This window comes from Pelobates fuscus, chromosome 8 (genome assembly GCF_036172605.1).
Source record: "Pelobates fuscus isolate aPelFus1 chromosome 8, aPelFus1.pri, whole genome shotgun sequence".
Lineage (NCBI taxonomy): Eukaryota > Metazoa > Chordata > Amphibia > Anura > Pelobatidae > Pelobates > Pelobates fuscus.
The window spans coordinates 102,893,427-102,911,198 of NC_086324.1; the positions used below are offsets into that span (position 1 = coordinate 102,893,427).

General features: G+C 43.7%; 1 protein-coding gene across 3 annotated transcripts in view; it reads right to left on the bottom strand.

The window, feature by feature from the left end:
• The window catches only part of PGAP1 (post-GPI attachment to proteins inositol deacylase 1), a 492,260-nt gene that overhangs the window by 209,323 nt on the left and 265,165 nt on the right, over positions 1-17,772 (bottom strand). For 2 of the 3 annotated variants that reach the window (XM_063430206.1, XM_063430208.1), the window contains exon 10: positions 7,225-7,308. The exons of the other annotated variant lie outside the window; for it this stretch is intronic. In XM_063430206.1, coding sequence (XP_063286276.1) covers positions 7,225-7,308 — 84 coding nt within the window. The remainder of the gene's footprint in view (positions 1-7,224; positions 7,309-17,772) is intronic. 3 annotated transcript variants of the gene reach the window in all.

Consider the following 17,772-nt stretch of genomic DNA (forward strand, 5'->3'; position numbering starts at 1 on the left):
ATTTTAATAACGATACTCATCCTCGCTCTTCTTGTTTGTTGTGTATTACCTTGTCTTAAGAAATGCCTACAAAAGACAGTTGATCAGACAGTCGACCAGACCACCCCGACCTTCCTTCACCAAGAGATTGATGACATAGACCGTGATACACCACATACACCCTTACAGTCCCACCGCACTAAATCAATAGCTACTTCTTCTTAAGGACATTCAGGGATAGCGTCTGTCTCTACGGGCAGAAGTCTGGCGCGGAAGAAGTAGTGGACAAGCTGCTATGGGTAACCCGCACAGTGAAGCGTTCGAGGCCTGTTCAGACAGATGTGCAAGATAGCCTTTTGTTATTTTTCTATAGGGACAGTATTAGAGTTAGAGATAGTAGTTATTAGTAAAATAGCCATTTTAAGGGGGGACTGTTGTGGACAGAAGAATTAAACCAAAATAGCTATTTACTAATGTCTATTTATTCTGTGTTCACTATGTTAAAACTGGCTGCTAGAGTAAATATTCCCTTCCCCCTTTATGGTTCAGTCATTATTTCCTCTGCAAGTTTCTTGTTACAGATGTTACACATTCTTGTGTTAATAGGTAGCCTCCTTTGCTAACTCCTTCCCCACTTCCTTTGTGCCAATTCCACGTGCAACAAAATGGAGAATCACTGTTAAAGTAACAAAGAAACTACTCACTTCCCCTTTCTTCATGTATCCAAGCCAGAGCTGGAATATGGGGGGAAGAGCTCTGTAATGATGACATCACATCCTGTAGGGTGGGACCCTTTTTGACTGTTAACCAATTGTTGAATTGATATTGTATGTTTAAACTGTGACGTATTTTTGCTTTAAGAAGGAGACCCCCCTCTGGGGAATAAAGCATTCCTTAGTATTTCACTGATCAGAAACTTTGTCTCCGGTGTGAATTACTTCTAGGGAAAGCGTGCACGCATTCATCAATCAATTTGGACAAATAATCAAAGTTTTCTTTGATCCAAAACATATATAGTGTCAACATATTCGGCAGCGCTTTATAAAATCGGGACATTTGACATATAAAATTAAAAGACATGAGGTGAAGATGGCCCTGCTCAATGGACATTACACAAGAAATATATATAGAGAAAGAGAGAGAACTTCCAGTATATGGCCAGATACATAGATGTATACTAAACATATTCAGTCAGTGGGGGTCAGTAGATAAATATAGAGAGAGCGGTCTATATAGGGACTGCTACTTACAGCTGTACACTGAGCAGTCTGGCAGAGGGTGTCTGAAGATGTATATATGAAGAGAGAGAGAGAGAACTTCCTATATATCGACATCTACCTATAGATAAAAAATAGATTTCCATGTACAGAGAAATCTCTATATACACCTACCTATAGAATTACAGTGAGCAGGCTTTGGGAGAGGGGCTTAGTAAGTAGGGGTGTATATACAGACAGCTCTCAATAGATGATCATGTACATTGTGCAGTCTGTAGCTGTATATATAGATATAGGCACTGTCTATAGATGGGGAGCTGTATATATATCTATAGCTATTGATAGAGAGATAGCTGTATTTATAGCTGTCAGCACTGTCAATACATGGAGAGCACTCTAGGTGACTGTTGGGAGAGCAGTGATTGTAGCAGTTCAGCAATCTACCCCTGTCCCTATGTTGAGCTAGCTATGGCCGGCAGTCGGTGATGAGGGGGCACAGAGGATACAGAGAGCGGGATGTACCATGGATCCTGGTCTGATGCGCCATGATTTGGCTTCTGACAGCTCAAGGGTAGGGAGCGGCTGGCGGGCCTGCGGTGATGGGCATGGTTTATTTGCAAGATCACGGATTTTCAAAGGAATGCCAGATACATTTACAGCAATAACCCTCCTTTGCATGCCTCTGACAGGGTTTGCGAAGGTGCAGGCTAAATAACAGTGCTGTCATTTTGTTTTAAATAATTTTTATAATGGGTACAGAGTGACTTAGACATAGGAACAATTTAGGAACCTTTGTAAAGTGTACTTCTGCTCCCAGTGATGGTGATGTCCCTCAGCACTTGGTTGATGCTCGGTCCTTTTCCCAACAGGTATTTCCCAACCAGTGGGGAACAATGGAAACAGCATGAGGATGCAGTCTTGGGTTCTGATATCAGGGCTAAGAATTCATATATATATATTTTTTTTGCAGTGCATTTCAAATGACATACAGGCGTGAGGTACCCCAACGGCAATCCTCATGCAGTAGCGAAAAATGTGTAACAATGGGGTATTCTTAAGTACTTGCACAACTTTTTTTTACACCCTGTTGCAAATTATTATGCAACTTCTATTTAAGTGTCACAAAGATTAAATATTTTGTTTTTCAGTTTAACTCATGGATGGCATTGTGTCTCAAGGCTCTTTCGATCACTGAAAACAATCTCGGACACCTGTGATAATTAGATTGCCAGGTGAGCCCAATTTAAGGAAAAACTACTAAAGGAGGGTGTTCCACATTATTAAGCAGAGCACCATTTTCATGCAATATGGGGAAGAAAAATGATCTCTCTGCTGACGAAAAGAGTGAAAAAGTTCTTGGACGAGGTATGAAAGCATTAGATATTTCACGAAAACTTAAGCGTGATCATCGCACTATTAAGAGATTTGTGACTGATTCAGAGCACAGACGGGTTAGTGCAGATAAAGGCACATTGAGGAAGATTTCTGCCAGATCCATGCATCGGATCAAGAGAGCAGCTGCTAAAATACCATTACATAGCAGCAGACAGATATTTGAAGCTGCAGTTGCCTCTGGAGTCCCACGGACATCAAGGTGTAGAGTCATCCAGAGTCTTACAACTGTGCATAAACCTTCTATTTAGCCACCACTAAAAAATGGTCACAAGCAGCAACTGTTGCATTGGGCATAAAAATACATGAAGACTAATTTTCAAACAGTCCTGTTCACTGATGAGTGCCATGCAACCCTGGATGGTCCAGATGGATGGAGTAGTGGATGGTTGGTGGACAGCCACCCTGTTCCAACAAGGCTGCAACGTCAGCAAGGCGGTGGTGAAGTCATGTTTTGGGCCGGAATCATGGGAAGAGAGCGTGTTGGCCCCTTTAGGATCCCCGAAGGTGTAAAGATGACCTCTGCAAAGTATGTGGAGTTTCTGACTGACCACTTTCTTCCCTGGTATAGAAGGAAGAACTATGCATTCCGTAATAAAATCATCTTCATGCATGACAATGCACCATCTCATGCTGCAAAGAATACCTTTGCATCAATGGCTGCAATGGGGATAAAAGGAGAGAAAGTCATGGTGTGGCCTCCATCATCCCCTGACCTCAATCCTATTGAGAACCTTCAGAGCATCCTCAAGCAAAAGATCTATGAGGGTGGGAGGCAGTTTACATCCAAACAGCAGCTCTGGGAGGCTATTCTGACATCTTGCAAACAAATTCAAGCAGAAGCTGTCCAAAAACTCGAAAGTTCAATGGATGCAAGACTTATGAAGCTAGTATCAAATAAGGGGTCCTATGTTAAAATGTAACGTGACCTGTTAAAATGTTGTTATAAGTTTGATTGAAATAGCTTTTGATTTCAGTAAATATGCTTCAAACACAACAAATGAGAATTTTCAGTTCTTTACAACCTATAAAGTGTTTTGAAACTTAATGTGCATAATAATTTGGAACAGTGCATTGTAAGTTTATGTTTGAAAAAAATACTGTTATCAGGAGGTTTGTTCAATACAATTTGAATTATACTATTAATAGTTGATAACATGAGAATTAAGCTGACTTATTTACATAAATTATTTAGGTAAATGAGAAAAATATAATTTGCATAATAATTTGGAACTTGGTGTATATAAGTAGGTACAGAAGGGTATTAACATATTCGGCAAAGGTTCAACAATGCTGATTATCTTGGCTGGCTATGCGTGTAGGGTGCATACGATTATTCACTTGTATCACATGCAGGGCCGGCGAGTCCATAAGGCGGCACAGGCGGCCGCCTTAGGGCGCACCGGCTCCGGGGGCGCAAGATTTCAGTGACCGGCAGGAGGGAAGCTATCCCTCCTGCTGGCCACCATCTCCGCCCCCGGCGCGGCAGTGCTGCGATCAGGCGCGGCGAGGGAGCTCTAACCTCTCTGCTCTGCTCCCTCGCGCGCTGTCTAGTGATGCCGCGGGAGCCGGAATATGACGTCATATTCCGGCTCCCGCGGCATCAGCAGACAGCCCGCGAGGGAGCAGAGCAGAGAGGTTAGAGCTCCCTCGCCGCGCCTGATCGCAGCACTGCCGCAAGCCGCCAAGCAGCCCCACTGGACCCCAGGGAATGATCCACACCAGCTCTCCAGGTAGGGAGGCTGGGTGGATATTATTTATTTATTAAAATAATTTGTGAATGTATGTGATGTGTCTGTGTGTGAGAGTGTATGTCTGTGTGTGTGAGAGTGTGTGTGTGTGTGTGAGTGTCTGCGTGTCTGAGAGTGAGTGTGAGTGTGTGTGTGAGTGTCTGTGTGAGTGTGTGTGTGTGAGTGAGTGTCTGTGAGTGAGTATGTGTCTGTGTGAGTGTGTCTGTGAGTGAGTGTGTCTGTGTGTCTGTGTGTCTGTGAGTGAGTGTGTCTGTGAGTGAGTGTCTGTGTGTGTGAGTGTGTGTGAGTGTGTGTGTGTCTGTGAGTGAGTGTGTCTGTGTGTCTGTGTGTGAGTGTCTGTGTGTGTGAGTATCTGTGTGTGAGTGTGTGTGTCTGTGAGTGAGTGTGTGTGTGTCTGTGTGTATGTGTGTGTGAGTGAGTGTGTCTGTGAGTGTGTATGTGTCTCTGTGTGTGAGTGTCTGTGTGTCTGTGAGTGTTTATGTGTCTGTGAGTATGTGTCTCTGTGTGAGTGAGTGTGTGCGTGAGTGAGTGTATGTGTGTCAGTGAGTGACTGTGTGTGAGTGTGTGAGTGTATGTGTGTCTGTGAGTGACTGAGTGTCTGCGTGAGTGAGTATGTGTGTCTTTGAGTGATTGTATGAGTGTTGCATGTGAGTGTGTCAGTGTATGTGTGTGTCTGTCAGTGTGTGTTTGTGAGTGTGTCAAATCAGTGAGAGTATCTTTGTCATTGAGTCTGTGTGTGACTATCAGTGTGTCTGTCAATGAGTGTCAATCGGTGTGTGTGTGTGTGTGTGTCAGATCAGTGAGTCTCTGTGTTTGTCATTGAGTGTGTGTGACTGTCAGAAGAACACTAAGGGACAGGGAAGGGAGGGGACCAATAATGGACGGGGAGAGGGTCTGATTAAGAGGCACATAGGTGAAGATGTTATTTTTGAATGGGGGGGCGGGGGGCGGAAAAATACATCTTCGCCTATGTACCCAAAAATCCTTGCACCGGCCCTGATCACATGCTAAATCGCTTGGGTAAAATTGTATAACAGGTACAGTCTCAGTAATTTTTACCAGCATATAACGAGAGTAGATACAGGGTTATGTAGAGATATTCATAAGATTATATACCTGTCTACATTCCAGGCAACAGATAGTTAAACATGGAATGAGTTAAACCTAGCCCTGATTCGATTTGTGGCAGTTAAGGACCGCTGGCTCTTTATCTCTATATCATGTTTATATGCAAGGCAGAAATCTAGTTAAATGTTAAGACCTAAAGAGCAGAGAGAGCGCTAAACAAGAAAAGCGTAAATATAAGTATCAGGCAGCCACTTTTTGCATGCGCATAGGGGGCCCAATTAGGCTGGCATCAGTGGGTGAGATATGAAAGTCCCTTCAGTGACAGCTGCTATTTGTGGTTTGACCCCTTATGGTGGTACGGCTGTATTCAGCGAGTCTGTGTTCAACCTATGCCCGAAGATGGGAATCGAAAGTCTTGTGTGCTGAGGGTTATTGAGGCTGCAGCACTCTGGTGGCTCTGTTGGGCATCCCTCCCACCTCAGGCCTGTTGACAGGCCAGTATCCTCTTGCCACGGACATGGGGGCTCCTAGGGTCCCAGTCCTCCCTTGCAAGGGGTAAACAGGGGATGTTGGTGGTAAGCTGTCGCTGACTGCGGGCGATCCTCCGCCTGTGTGGGTGATGCCTGTGCCCTTCTGCTGGGCTATAGTTTAGTAGAATAGGTCGATGAGAGACACTGTTGTGCGGGAAACGAGCCAGGGTGGACCGGGATGACCGCCGGTCCATGGGGGGGGGGGAAACAGGGCTGAGAGGCAAGCTTGGAAGGGCACAGCGTTGGTCGCTCAGAGCGGGGAATCGGTCGCTCCACCCGTCCGGTGACTTTGCTAGGCCTCACTCCCACCCGCTCCGTCGGATGTGTCGTGCACCCATGGGCAACAAACCCGGGGTCCTCGGCTGGCTCCAGAGGCAGGTAAGTCCTGATTTGTGGTGTTTTGGCTGGCTGGTTAGCTTTAATCAGGCTGAATTTGAGAATTAGAGCTCAGAGCTCTCACGAGGCACGTCCAGCCGCCATGCTGTTCAGGCCCCACCCCCCAAAAATTCTTATTTTTAAAGGGACAACAGTCTGATTCAAAAGATTTAGCTTGATGGATGGATATGGGGAGCAAAGGCTAGCAAGTCTGGTCGACTTGCTCACCCACACTCGGAAGGCTGAAAAAAAAAAATATGACTTTTTATATTTAACTGCTTCTCCTATCTTATGCTTTTCACACCCACTCCAGGGCAAACACTGATCTAAACAATCAAGGTCCTATACCACAGAAACGTGCATTTAGCATGCCTCACAGATTTACACGTGTGCAGTTGGAAAATATCCTGACAGGACAGAAGAGAGGCAGGGGCAGGCTCCGGTGTCTGGTTTCTCTGTAGTGCTGCAGCACAATGATGCCCCGTTTCTGTAATTTCTAGTATGAAACTGAGATACATAGGTAGGTGGGGAAGGGAGGCTGAAGAAACCAAGTTTATAAACATTTATTACATACTTTGCTACATTTGTCTTGCTTTACTTTGGTTTATATATTTGCTTAAAAGTTTTTGCATGTTGGTATAAAAAAAAAATATATTGTCAAGTGTTGCATGTCCCTCTAAAGATAACTTAAATTTTAACAAAGTGAACATTTTCACATTGAGTTTAAAACTGAAAAAAAAATGTATATATATATATTTTAACAAGCATCCGGAGCATGTCAACTAAATATTTTTGCTCAGTAATTTCCATCTGCCATCTCATTTCTAAATACATATGTATTGCATTTAATATCTTAAACAAGATCACACAAAAAAAAAAAAGAAAACAAGTAGTAGTGTATATAGATCTTACCATATATGTGCTTTGACAGTGAAAATGACTAAAATTATTTCTTTTATCCGAAAGAGGAAATGCAAAATAGGTTTCAATTGATTTCTGTAAACATAAAAAATATATAGATAAAAAAGAAGGAAATTCAGCACTTGAATAATACTGGTAAAATTCAGCTTGGTGTCTCTCTTGATTGGTTGTATAAAAGACAGATAAAATAGACCAAGAGCTACACTATATCCTCAGACAGGATTCAGGCACTTAAGTCGGAGCTGAATTACAGCTCCTAAAAAGTGTAAGTGTACTATTACTATTTTTAGTCCTCATCTTAACACTAAAAAACTTACTCCGTTCCTATATATTTTCTTTTTTTGTCTTTACATATACTTTTTAAGGACAACTCAGGCACTACACCAACCCCTCTGTTTTATATGAAAAGACATAACTGAGTGACTGCAGAACAATTATAAAGACATTGTTTTACATTCTTATGCAAATGTAGGCCAATAAGGACTACATTACCCAATTTACTCAGTAGTGATTTTATATACACTTCTGTTTGCCACGTGAGAAAACCATTAGCATCAACAGTGTTTACTGGGATATATACACTGTAGAACATGCATACATAAGGTACATTTTTATTTAGGGCTGTTTTGTATTTATTCCATCTTGAAATTCTCCTAACAGTGAAATTATATTTTTATACAGAGTCTGATTAACAAGAAAGAAATCAGGGTAATTATTGCTGAAAAACATCAGAATTTAATCAAAAAGTTGTATGTCATTTCATTGCAATCATATTGAATAAGACCATTTGTCATTCTGAGGCATTACAGGCGACCAGGAGATGTGCTGGAGTAAAGGATCTGCCCACATTAACAACGCACTGGTGGACAGTTTTGGGAGTTGAATCTGGTGGAGTTGGAAATAAAACCGGTATCGATTTCCTAATCCCCAATTTTACTTTTTGACTCGTAATCATTCTCCCTACACTGCTCAGTCTAGCTGCTCATGAAAATGTGGGGTGATGGTGAAGCGCTATATATTGAATAAAATATAGGAAATGGAGATAATATTGGAGATGAGTGAATATACCTGAATAAAACTTATTTCTTGCAACCTTAACCTTGATATAAGATTCCTTAAAAGTATAAACACAAAAAATATCTCATAGTATAAAACTGTAATATGCACAGTAAAATATATACATAAGATCTTTTCCACTCACACTCTCTAGAGCCAAAAGATTTTAGCTCAGTTCTGGCGCCTGTAGGGTCCGTAAAGGCGACCCTCTCCCTTCTTGGGAACCTTTGTTCTTCCTTTTTCAATCTAAGATATAGAGCATATATAGTGCAGTACCTTTGGTAAAAATATCTTAAAATGTATAAAATATAAGAAGGGGTACTCACAAACCCAGAGCCTTCAGTATAGGCTCAATGGAACAGCATATGTGGTTAAGGACCACGATCCTTCTTTCTTGTAGCAGGAAGAAATTTGCCAAATAGTGTCTTGGTAAAAATATATTTATTAAACTATCACTTTAAAAGTATAAAACAATTTCTATACAAATATCCACTATATAGGCAAAATCAAAAAAGTCCAATAGTTACAGTCTTTTCATATTCCAGGACGCGTTTCGCCAAATAGGCTTCCTCAGCTGGATCAAAAAAAGTCTTTGTGAAGATCCTTGGACCAGTTCCTGCTTTTATATCCCTTTTTCTTATCCTAATTGTTGCTGTATGGGCTTTTTAATTTCGCGGGCTATCACCATGGTAACCGTGATGCCCTGCGCGTCAAGCCTCTCTCGTGTGTTTGCTTCCGTGTTCGTCACTTCCGGTATGACGTCTTTCCGGTTTTTCGTGCGTTCCAACTTGCGGTTCATTCACGGGTATTTCCGGATCGGCATGATTATGAAAGAAGAGAGGGAGAATACATCCCGTAAAAGTTCAAACGCATTCTCTTTTTTTCTCTATATGACCCACATGGATCTTTAGTTCATTTTTCCTAATTCGTTTTCTTTATGAAGAATGCGGATTCTAATATTTAACGTTATATAACTGTTGTCTCACATAATGTGTATTCGATTAGTGTCTAAACACCACTGTATAATTGTGAATAAAGCATAGGAATTCTAATTCTATGTGTCTTTTTTATATAGTATAAATTATAAAGGCACAAGTTTTATAATGAATTTTAAGAGCATACAATTAAAATAAACCACTAAAACTACTCCGCATTTGGTTTTCTTAAAATTGTATAATACTAGAAATGAATAAATAATAGGCATAAGAGGAATTGATAGTAGGTGAAAATAAACCACTTCAGGTGCTAAGATTTTGTTTTCTTAAAATAATATGGCACTAAAAACATACAAATAAAATGGGCACAAATACATATACATTAAAACAAACCACTTAAGGTGCTTAGGATTTAGTTAAAAATTATATAGTGCTAAAACTACCCAAAATCAAAATAAACCACTTAAGATGCTCTGCATAAATAAGGGTGAAACATAGAATGTGAATCAGTCATAGGCGAGATGTTATTAATACAAAGGAATTCTGTCATCTGAAAAGTTTGACCTAACATATAAAGTGCTATAAGACTTAATAGATTTCTAGAAATATGTCTATAAGAACCAGTTTGTATGTGTATACATAAAAATCCGTCTGTATAAAAGAGTCCATAAAAAACGTCCATATTTATAGTAACGGAAGTGGAGGGGGCAAAAAAGGTGTGGGTCTATTTAAGAAAATGGCACATCTCAAAATCTGCGTTCAGCCCGTTTGGAATGAGAGTATTTAATTTAAAAATCCACTCCATTTCTTGTTTGCTCATTTTTGCATCAAAATTGCCTCCTCTCCAGTCTTTCTCTACTTTTTTTATACCTAGGAATCTAGTGTTTTTAAACTCACAGTTGTGAACAGATTTGTAATGTAAAGAGACACTGTGATTTTCGAATCCTTTTGTAATGTTCCGGCCATGTTCCTCTATTCTGATATGTAAGGCTCTGGTGGTTTTGCCCACATAAAATAAGCCACACGGGCATATAAGTGCATAAATCAGATTATTTGAGTGGCAAGTTAAAAGGTCTTTAATAGAATATTCTGTACCATCTTTGTTCATGAAGGATTTTATGTGTCTCTTTTTATTCGTAGTTCTTTTACAGGCCAGGCATTGGCCACAGCCAAATAATCCTTTTTCTGAATTTAAAAAAGAATTCTCTATTCTTTTTTTCTTTTTTATAAAACTTGATGTTAGGGTGGCGCGTAGATTATTTACCCCTCTATGTATGAACCTAGGCTTGTCTGGAAGAAATGTTTTTGCAATGGGGTCCTGTAATAAGATTGGCCAGAATTTGGAGATTATCTTTCTTACTTTAAAGTTGTCGGTACTATAATTACATATGAAGGGGATATCTTTTATTTCATTTTCTTTTTTCTCCTTGTATTTTAAAAGGCTGTTTCTTTCTACTCCCTTCACTTCTTCTCTGGCTTTTTCTAATTTCTGTTCTTCGTATCCCTTCTCTAAAAAGTCAAGTTTAATCTTATCTGATTGGACTTTAAAAACATTAAGATCAGTGCAGTTTCGCCGAATTCTTAAAAACTGGCCCTTCGGGGCATTTTCCAGCCATGGTGAAAAATGGCAACTTTCTCTTTCTATATAGCTGTTTGCTTCTACGGTTTTGAAATGATTCTTAGTTTTGATGGTATTTTCCTCTATATATATTAAAAGATCTAAAAATATAACTTCTGTTTTACTCCAATTACTTGTGAGTTTAATCCCCCATGAGTTTAAATTCAAAAAGTTTAAAAATTCCCTAAGGTCTTTTTCTTCTCCCTTCCAAATAAAAAAGATGTCGTCAATGTAACGGCCATAAGTGACCAAATTGTCCCTCCAGCTATGTGGGCCATAAATGAACGTATCTTCCCAATGGGCCATGAACAGATTTGCATAGCTGGGGGCAAACTTGGTCCCCATGGCCGTTCCATTAATCTGTAAGTAGAATTCCTCACCGTACCAAAAAAAAATTGTTATTTAAAATTAATTCAATCCCTTCTAAAATAAATTCAATTTTCGTCTCGGTTAAATCTGAAAAATTGTTTAAGTGATGTTTTACTGCATTATATCCATATTTATGGGGAATGCTGCTATAAAGTGCTGCTACATCGCTTGTAACTAAAATATAATTATTATTCCAAATACATTTATTTAAAAGTTTTAAAACCGTAATAGTGTCCTTTATATAGGAAATTGTATTTTTTACTAGAGGTTGGAGATGTAGATCCACATAATGGGACAGTCGGCTAGATATCGAGTCTATCCCTGCCACTATGGGTCTGCCTGGGGGTTGCTAACATCTTTGTGGACTTTGGGAAGAAAATAAAACACAGGAGTTTTGGGGTGCTTGATATTTAAAAAAATAAATTATTTTTCGTTTAATATATTCAATTCTAAACCTTTCTTTAAAGCTGCTCATACTGATGACAAATTGACTGAACATCCATTAGTGTGAACTTTTAGAAAACACATGTATGGAAATCAGTGCCGGACTGAGAAAACAAATCTGGCACGGAAAATGTCTAAGCAGAGAGGCCCAGTGGTAGTGGGGGGAGGAGGGGAGGCAAAAAGAGGCGTGTTGTGTAATCCACAATGACAAGCAAGCCCCTCCAATGTGAGAATGTTAGTTTAATGCACTTCCAGGGCAGAGCCCTGCTAGAGAGCTTTTTTTAAGGGAAATGGGCCTTGTGTAATGTACATCTCTGTGTTTGCTTGTGACTTGTCTTACGTATCCATAAGTAGGATACTACAGGACAAATGGGCCAGTAGAGAGGATTGTACATGTGGTGGCTGCCTGCAGTATTGTGTGTGTATAGAGTGAGACATTTGTGGTGTGCTGTTATTTCCAAAAATGGTCCCACGCCATCAACGACTATGTACCGCTGTCCTCGTTTGGGAGACAAAATGGCTGCCAATTGTTTGAACATGTGTGAACGGTAAACAAACAGGGCATACGGACAGCCGAACAAAAGGGAATAAAAGTATATTTGAGTTCTCTATTCTGCTACACTACTTCCGCATAACCACAAGCCGGCATACACAGTCTGATCCTTAACGGATCGTCTTGGGTATGTCTGGGGGTGCTCACGGATCACTTCTCAAGTTCTGTCTGTCTGGACAACCAGTCAGTGTAAGGAAACCAAGTCTAGCCAAACCGCGTTCGGTAGTTTCCTCCCGAAAGGTCAGAGTCTAAGAGTTCTGTTCGGTAGTTACAGGAAACGAAATCCATACGAAATATAACAGCTGCATAAGATAATTCCCTTGGTACAGCATACGAATTCCAAATAACAGTCAGAGTCCAGGATCAGGATACAAGTAGAACTAACTTTTATTCACATACATGGCTTTTTATGCAGGTCCCCATGCAAGGGGACATCCCACAGGGAGGAGTAACATTTATCCAATCCTGGACAGTAAAAATATAAAACACACCCAACACAAACAGGCAGTTCCCTCCCCTAGTCCTGGAGATAATCAGGTCTGATATAGTAACAACCTAATTATCTCCAGGCTGAAAATTCACTGTTTTCCCCAATTTCTGGAACACCCCTTTATACCTGGGGTATCCCCACAAATCCTATGTCCCCTGATATGACCAACATATCCAAATTTCACCCAGATCGGTTCAGGGGTTCGCAAAAACCATGGAAGTCCTTTGTGACCGGTTCACTGTGGGTGGGCTGCCCAAAATAGTTCCAGAGATTCGTGTGGTTTTGCCGGTCACTTTAGAAAAAGGGAAAAACGAATAAAGAACCGAATGAATTCCCCTGGCTCCTAGCAGCGATTGTTCCCCTCATTCGTGTGCATATTTGTACCGAATAGCGCTCTTCTAGCTAATCGGTATCACTAGTTCCAGCGTTCGTATGATTGAGACCGGTGTTCGGGAAGTCGAGTGTCCGATTTTAGTTCCAGACACTCAACGACCAAGTCCCGCTGCCTTTGTTTGACGAAAAAAAAGATGGCCGCGGTTTTCTCTGCCACGTGGCGTTCGGCAGTACGAACGCTGACCGCACACATAGAGGGTGAAAGTGATGCCGGCTTTGAAGTTAAGTGAGCCAGGGGTGGTCTTTGTTCGGCAGTCCCATCTGCCGAATGAAAATACACAGAAAAAGCAAGAAATATTCCAAAAAATACCGAATAATATAGTAATTTCTTCACACTGCTCCCCTATAAGTCTATAGGTCGGCATACCCGCCTAGACCCTGTCGGGTTGGCTTGGGGATGTCCGAGAAAAGTAGATGTTTAGGAGTCCAGTTCGGTCTGGCGTGACAGGCCATCCGCATTACCATTTTGTTTGCCGGGCCGGTACTGCATAGTAAAATTATAAGGTTGAAGAGCTAGGCTCCACCGTAATAGCCTGGGATTGTCTCCAGCTACCCGGTTAAGCCATACCAGGGTAAATGCCCGCCCATACAAATAGGGCTGTAGCTTCTTGAGTGCCCACACGAGGGCCAAGCATTCTTTTTCTACGGTGGCATAGCTGACTTCTCGGGGTAACAGTTTACGGCTGAGGTATGCCACCGGGTGTTCCATGCCGTCTGTTCCCACTTGGCTTAGCACGGCTCCCAGTCCGAACATGGAGGCATCTGTGTGTACAAGAAATTGTTTAGTGTAGTCGGGTGCTGCCAACACAGGAGCCTCACTCAATGCCGCTTTAAGCTTCTGGAAAGTGTCCGTGCACTCTGGGGTCCAGGAAACCTGTTTGGGAAGGGCCTTTTTGGTAAGGTCGGTGAGGGGTTTGGCCAGGGCGCTGTACTCTGGGACAAACTTTCTATAATAACCGGCCGTCCCTAAGAAGGCTAGTACCTGGGTTTTGGTCCGAGGCTGGGGCCAGTTAGCTATGGCCTCTACCTTAGCTGGCTCTGGACGCTGTCTACCGGAGCCCACCCGGTGGCCGAGATGCTGTACCTCGGCCAGGCCTACGTGACATTTGTCGGGTTTTAATGTGAGCCCTGCGAGGTGGATTCGTTTGAGTACCCTGGACACATGACCCAGATGGTCTCCCCATGTGCGGCTGTAGACGGCAATATCATCTAGATACGCGCATGCGAAGTCCTGAAACCCCTCCAGGAGCCTATCGGCCATCCTCTGAAATGTAGCCGGGGCATTCTTCATCCCAAAGGGCATAACCTTGAATTGGTATAGCCCGAAAGGGGTGACGAATGCCGACTTGGGGATGGCCGCAGGCTCCAAGGGGATCTGCCAATAACCTTTACACAGGTCCAGGGTAGTCAAGTAGTTCCCCCCCGCCATACGGTCGAAGAGCTCATCTATTCTGGGCATGGGATAGGCGTCTGTTATGGTACGATCGTTAAGCCTCCGATAGTCTACACAGAAGCGCGTGGTGCCGTCGCGCTTCGGTACTAGTACTACCGGGGAGGCCCAAGGACTTTGAGAGGGTTCTATTACCCCTAGCCGTAACATATCCCTTAACTCGGTGAGCATACTCTCACGCACTGCTTCCGGGATCCGATATGGTTGTTGCCGCAGTGGCGTCTCTCCCTGGGTTTCCACGCGGTGTACCGCAGCGGAGGTATAGCCTGGGGTGGCTGAAAACATCTCTCGGTATCTCTGCAGCAGTTGCGTGGCCTCACCCTTCTCTAGGGGGTTTAAATTTTGACACAAGCTTACTTGGTCAATAGTACAGGGGGCGGTGTCTAGCAAATCCGGGAGGGGTAGTCCCTCACTATCTTCCGTGGCGGGGGCACACACGGCGCCCACATCCTCTGTTCTCTCAAAATATGGTTTGAGCATATTCACATGGAAGGCTTTGGTCAGCCTTTCATCTGAACATTTGCTCACGATGTAGGTAGTCTCGCTAACCCGTTCTACTACCTTAAATGGTCCCTGCCAGGCTGCTTGCAGCTTATCTTTTTTAACTGGCCTCAAAGCTAATACCTTCTGCCCTAAGTCCAGTACTCTATCTTGGGCTCCCCTATCGTACCATTTCCTCTGGTCCTCCTGGGCCGTCTGCAGGTTCTCCCGAACCGATGCGGTGAGAGCCCGCAGACGGTCCCGGAACTCCAGGACATACTGGACGATAGGGACTCCCCCCTCATCTGTATTGCCCTCCCAGTGTTCCCGTACGAGCTCCAGTGGGCCCCGAACTTTTCTCCCGTACAGGAGTTCGAAGGGGGAAAACCCAGTGGAGGCCTGGGGCACCTCACGGTAGGCAAACAGAAGGTGGGGAAGGAATTTTTCCCAATTCTTGTGGGACTCTGTAAAGGTTTTTAGCATCTGTTTTAGAGTGCCATTGAAACGTTCACAGAGCCCGTTAGTCTGGGGATGATACGGGGCGCTGAACAGGGGTTTCACTCCACAGCTCTGCCACAATTGTTGTGTCAGGGTAGCCGTGAACTGAGTTCCCCGATCGGAAAGTATCTCCTGCGGGAAACCTACTCGGGTGAATATCTGAACAAGGGCCTCTGCCACGGTCTCTGCCTCTATATTGGGGAGGGCGACTGCCTCCGGGTATCTAGTGGCGTAGTCGACTACGGTTAGTATGAACTTTTTGCCCGACTGGCTGGGTCGGCTGAGGGGTCCTATTAAATCCACCGCTACTCGGTGAAAGGGCTGTTCTATAATGGGCAATGGGTGAAGTTTGGCCTTCCGAAGGTCTCCCCTTTTCCCTACCCTTTGGCAGACGTCGCACGTCCTGCAATAATACTTGAGGTCCTGGGTGACCCTGGGCCAGAAGAATGTTTGGGTTAACCTGTCCCATGTCTTTTTAACCCCTAAATGTCCTGCTAGGGGAATGTCATGACTGAGTTTTAACAACTCAGCCCGGAATTTACGGGGTACAATTAACTGTCTTTTGATGACCTGGGTGGCCCCCTGTCCCACCCCCTCGGTCACTCTATACAGCAACCCCTTATACCACTCAAACTTTTCGTGCGGGTTGTTCCCTGGGGTAACGGCCGCTGCCTTCCTATAACCCTCTAATGTGGGGTCGGTACGCTGCTCTTGTTCAAACCCCTGGGGGGTGTCCCAGAAAGGAAAGGGGGGATCGGGTAAGGGGGGTATTTCGACTCTTACCTGGTTTTCCTCAGAGTGCAGCGGAGCTTCCAGTCTGGCTTGAGCTCGGGTGGTAACCGGGTATGCCTCGGCAGGGGGGTCTCGGGCTAGTTGAGAGGTTAAGCATCCCACATCATTTCCCAACAAAACCTCGGCGGGTAGTTCTTGCATAATCCCAACCTCCAGCTGTTTGGACCCGGAACCCCAATCAACAAGGATATTAGCGGTGGGCAGTTTGTGGATAGCGCCCCCAGCCACCCTCACAGCTTGCGCTCTGATCGTGTGAGGTTGCACCACAGTCAAAGTAGCCCCAGAGTCTCTCAGCGCCCGGGCCCCCACGCCATCTACGGTAATCCATTGGCGGTGGTGGTCCCGGTTGTCAGCCCCAGCTTGAACTGGGTTGACCTCGTGTAACACACTCCACTGTTCTTCTTGGTTAGGGACATAGGTTGTGCTTTCTTTTTGCACACAATGAGCAGCTGCCCTGGGTTGTTGTGGGGGTTGCCTTTCCCAGCTTCCCCGGTTTAAGCGAGGGCACTGATTCTTATAATGTCCTGGTTGCTTGCAATAATGGCACACTGCAGGGGGTCGAGGTGTGTTTGCTGGGTTCGGTGAGGGATTACTCATGGAGGGTCTAGGAGGGGTAGGGGTTGTTGGAGCCGTGTAATTAGGCTTAAAAGGTGGTCTGCTCACCCCTTGCTCCTTCCTCCTGTTATCCTGGTACTCATCCGCTAGCCTGGCGGCTTCCTCCACAGTTTTTGGTTTTCTATCTTTAACCCAGTCTTTTATGTCCTCTGCAGAGTGATTAAAAAATTGCTCCAGTAAAATTAGTTGCAAAGCATCCTCCAGAGTGGTTGCTTGGCAGCCCTTCATCCAATTGCGGGCCGCCCGTTGTAGCCGAAAAGCCCATTCCGTATGGGAATCTCTCCCAGTCTTCCTCAGATCTCTAAACTTTTTCCGGTATGCCTCCGGAGTTACAGCATATCTGGCCAACAAAATGTCTTTTACTTTTTCATAATTATGTATGTCCCCCTCAGGTACTGCTCGTAGCGCCTCGGCTGCTCTACCTGACAATTTACTGCTCATGACTGCAGCCCATTTCGTGGAGTCTAATCCCTCCAGTGCACATTGACGTTCAAAGTCTTGCAAGTAACTGTCAATTTCCATCTCATTGTCATTAAAAGATTTAAAGGCTGCATAATTTACCTTCTTTGGTATTTCCCCAGTACTTCCCGGGGAGTGTAGTAAATCTCCCTGTGACGGTCTGTCCCGGTCCTCTCGCTCTTTTTGCGATTGTCTGACTTGTGCCATGACCTGCAGAACCGCCTCTGCAGTTGGGCTGGGTCCCAATAGACTGATCATCCATCGGATGTCCTTTTGCATCACGTTTTCTTTCTCTTGATCCATCTCTGTATTACTGGTATTATCGCTCTGTATTAATTCTGCAATTAACGTGGCTTTTGTCTTGTTACTTGCCACTCTGCCTCGAGC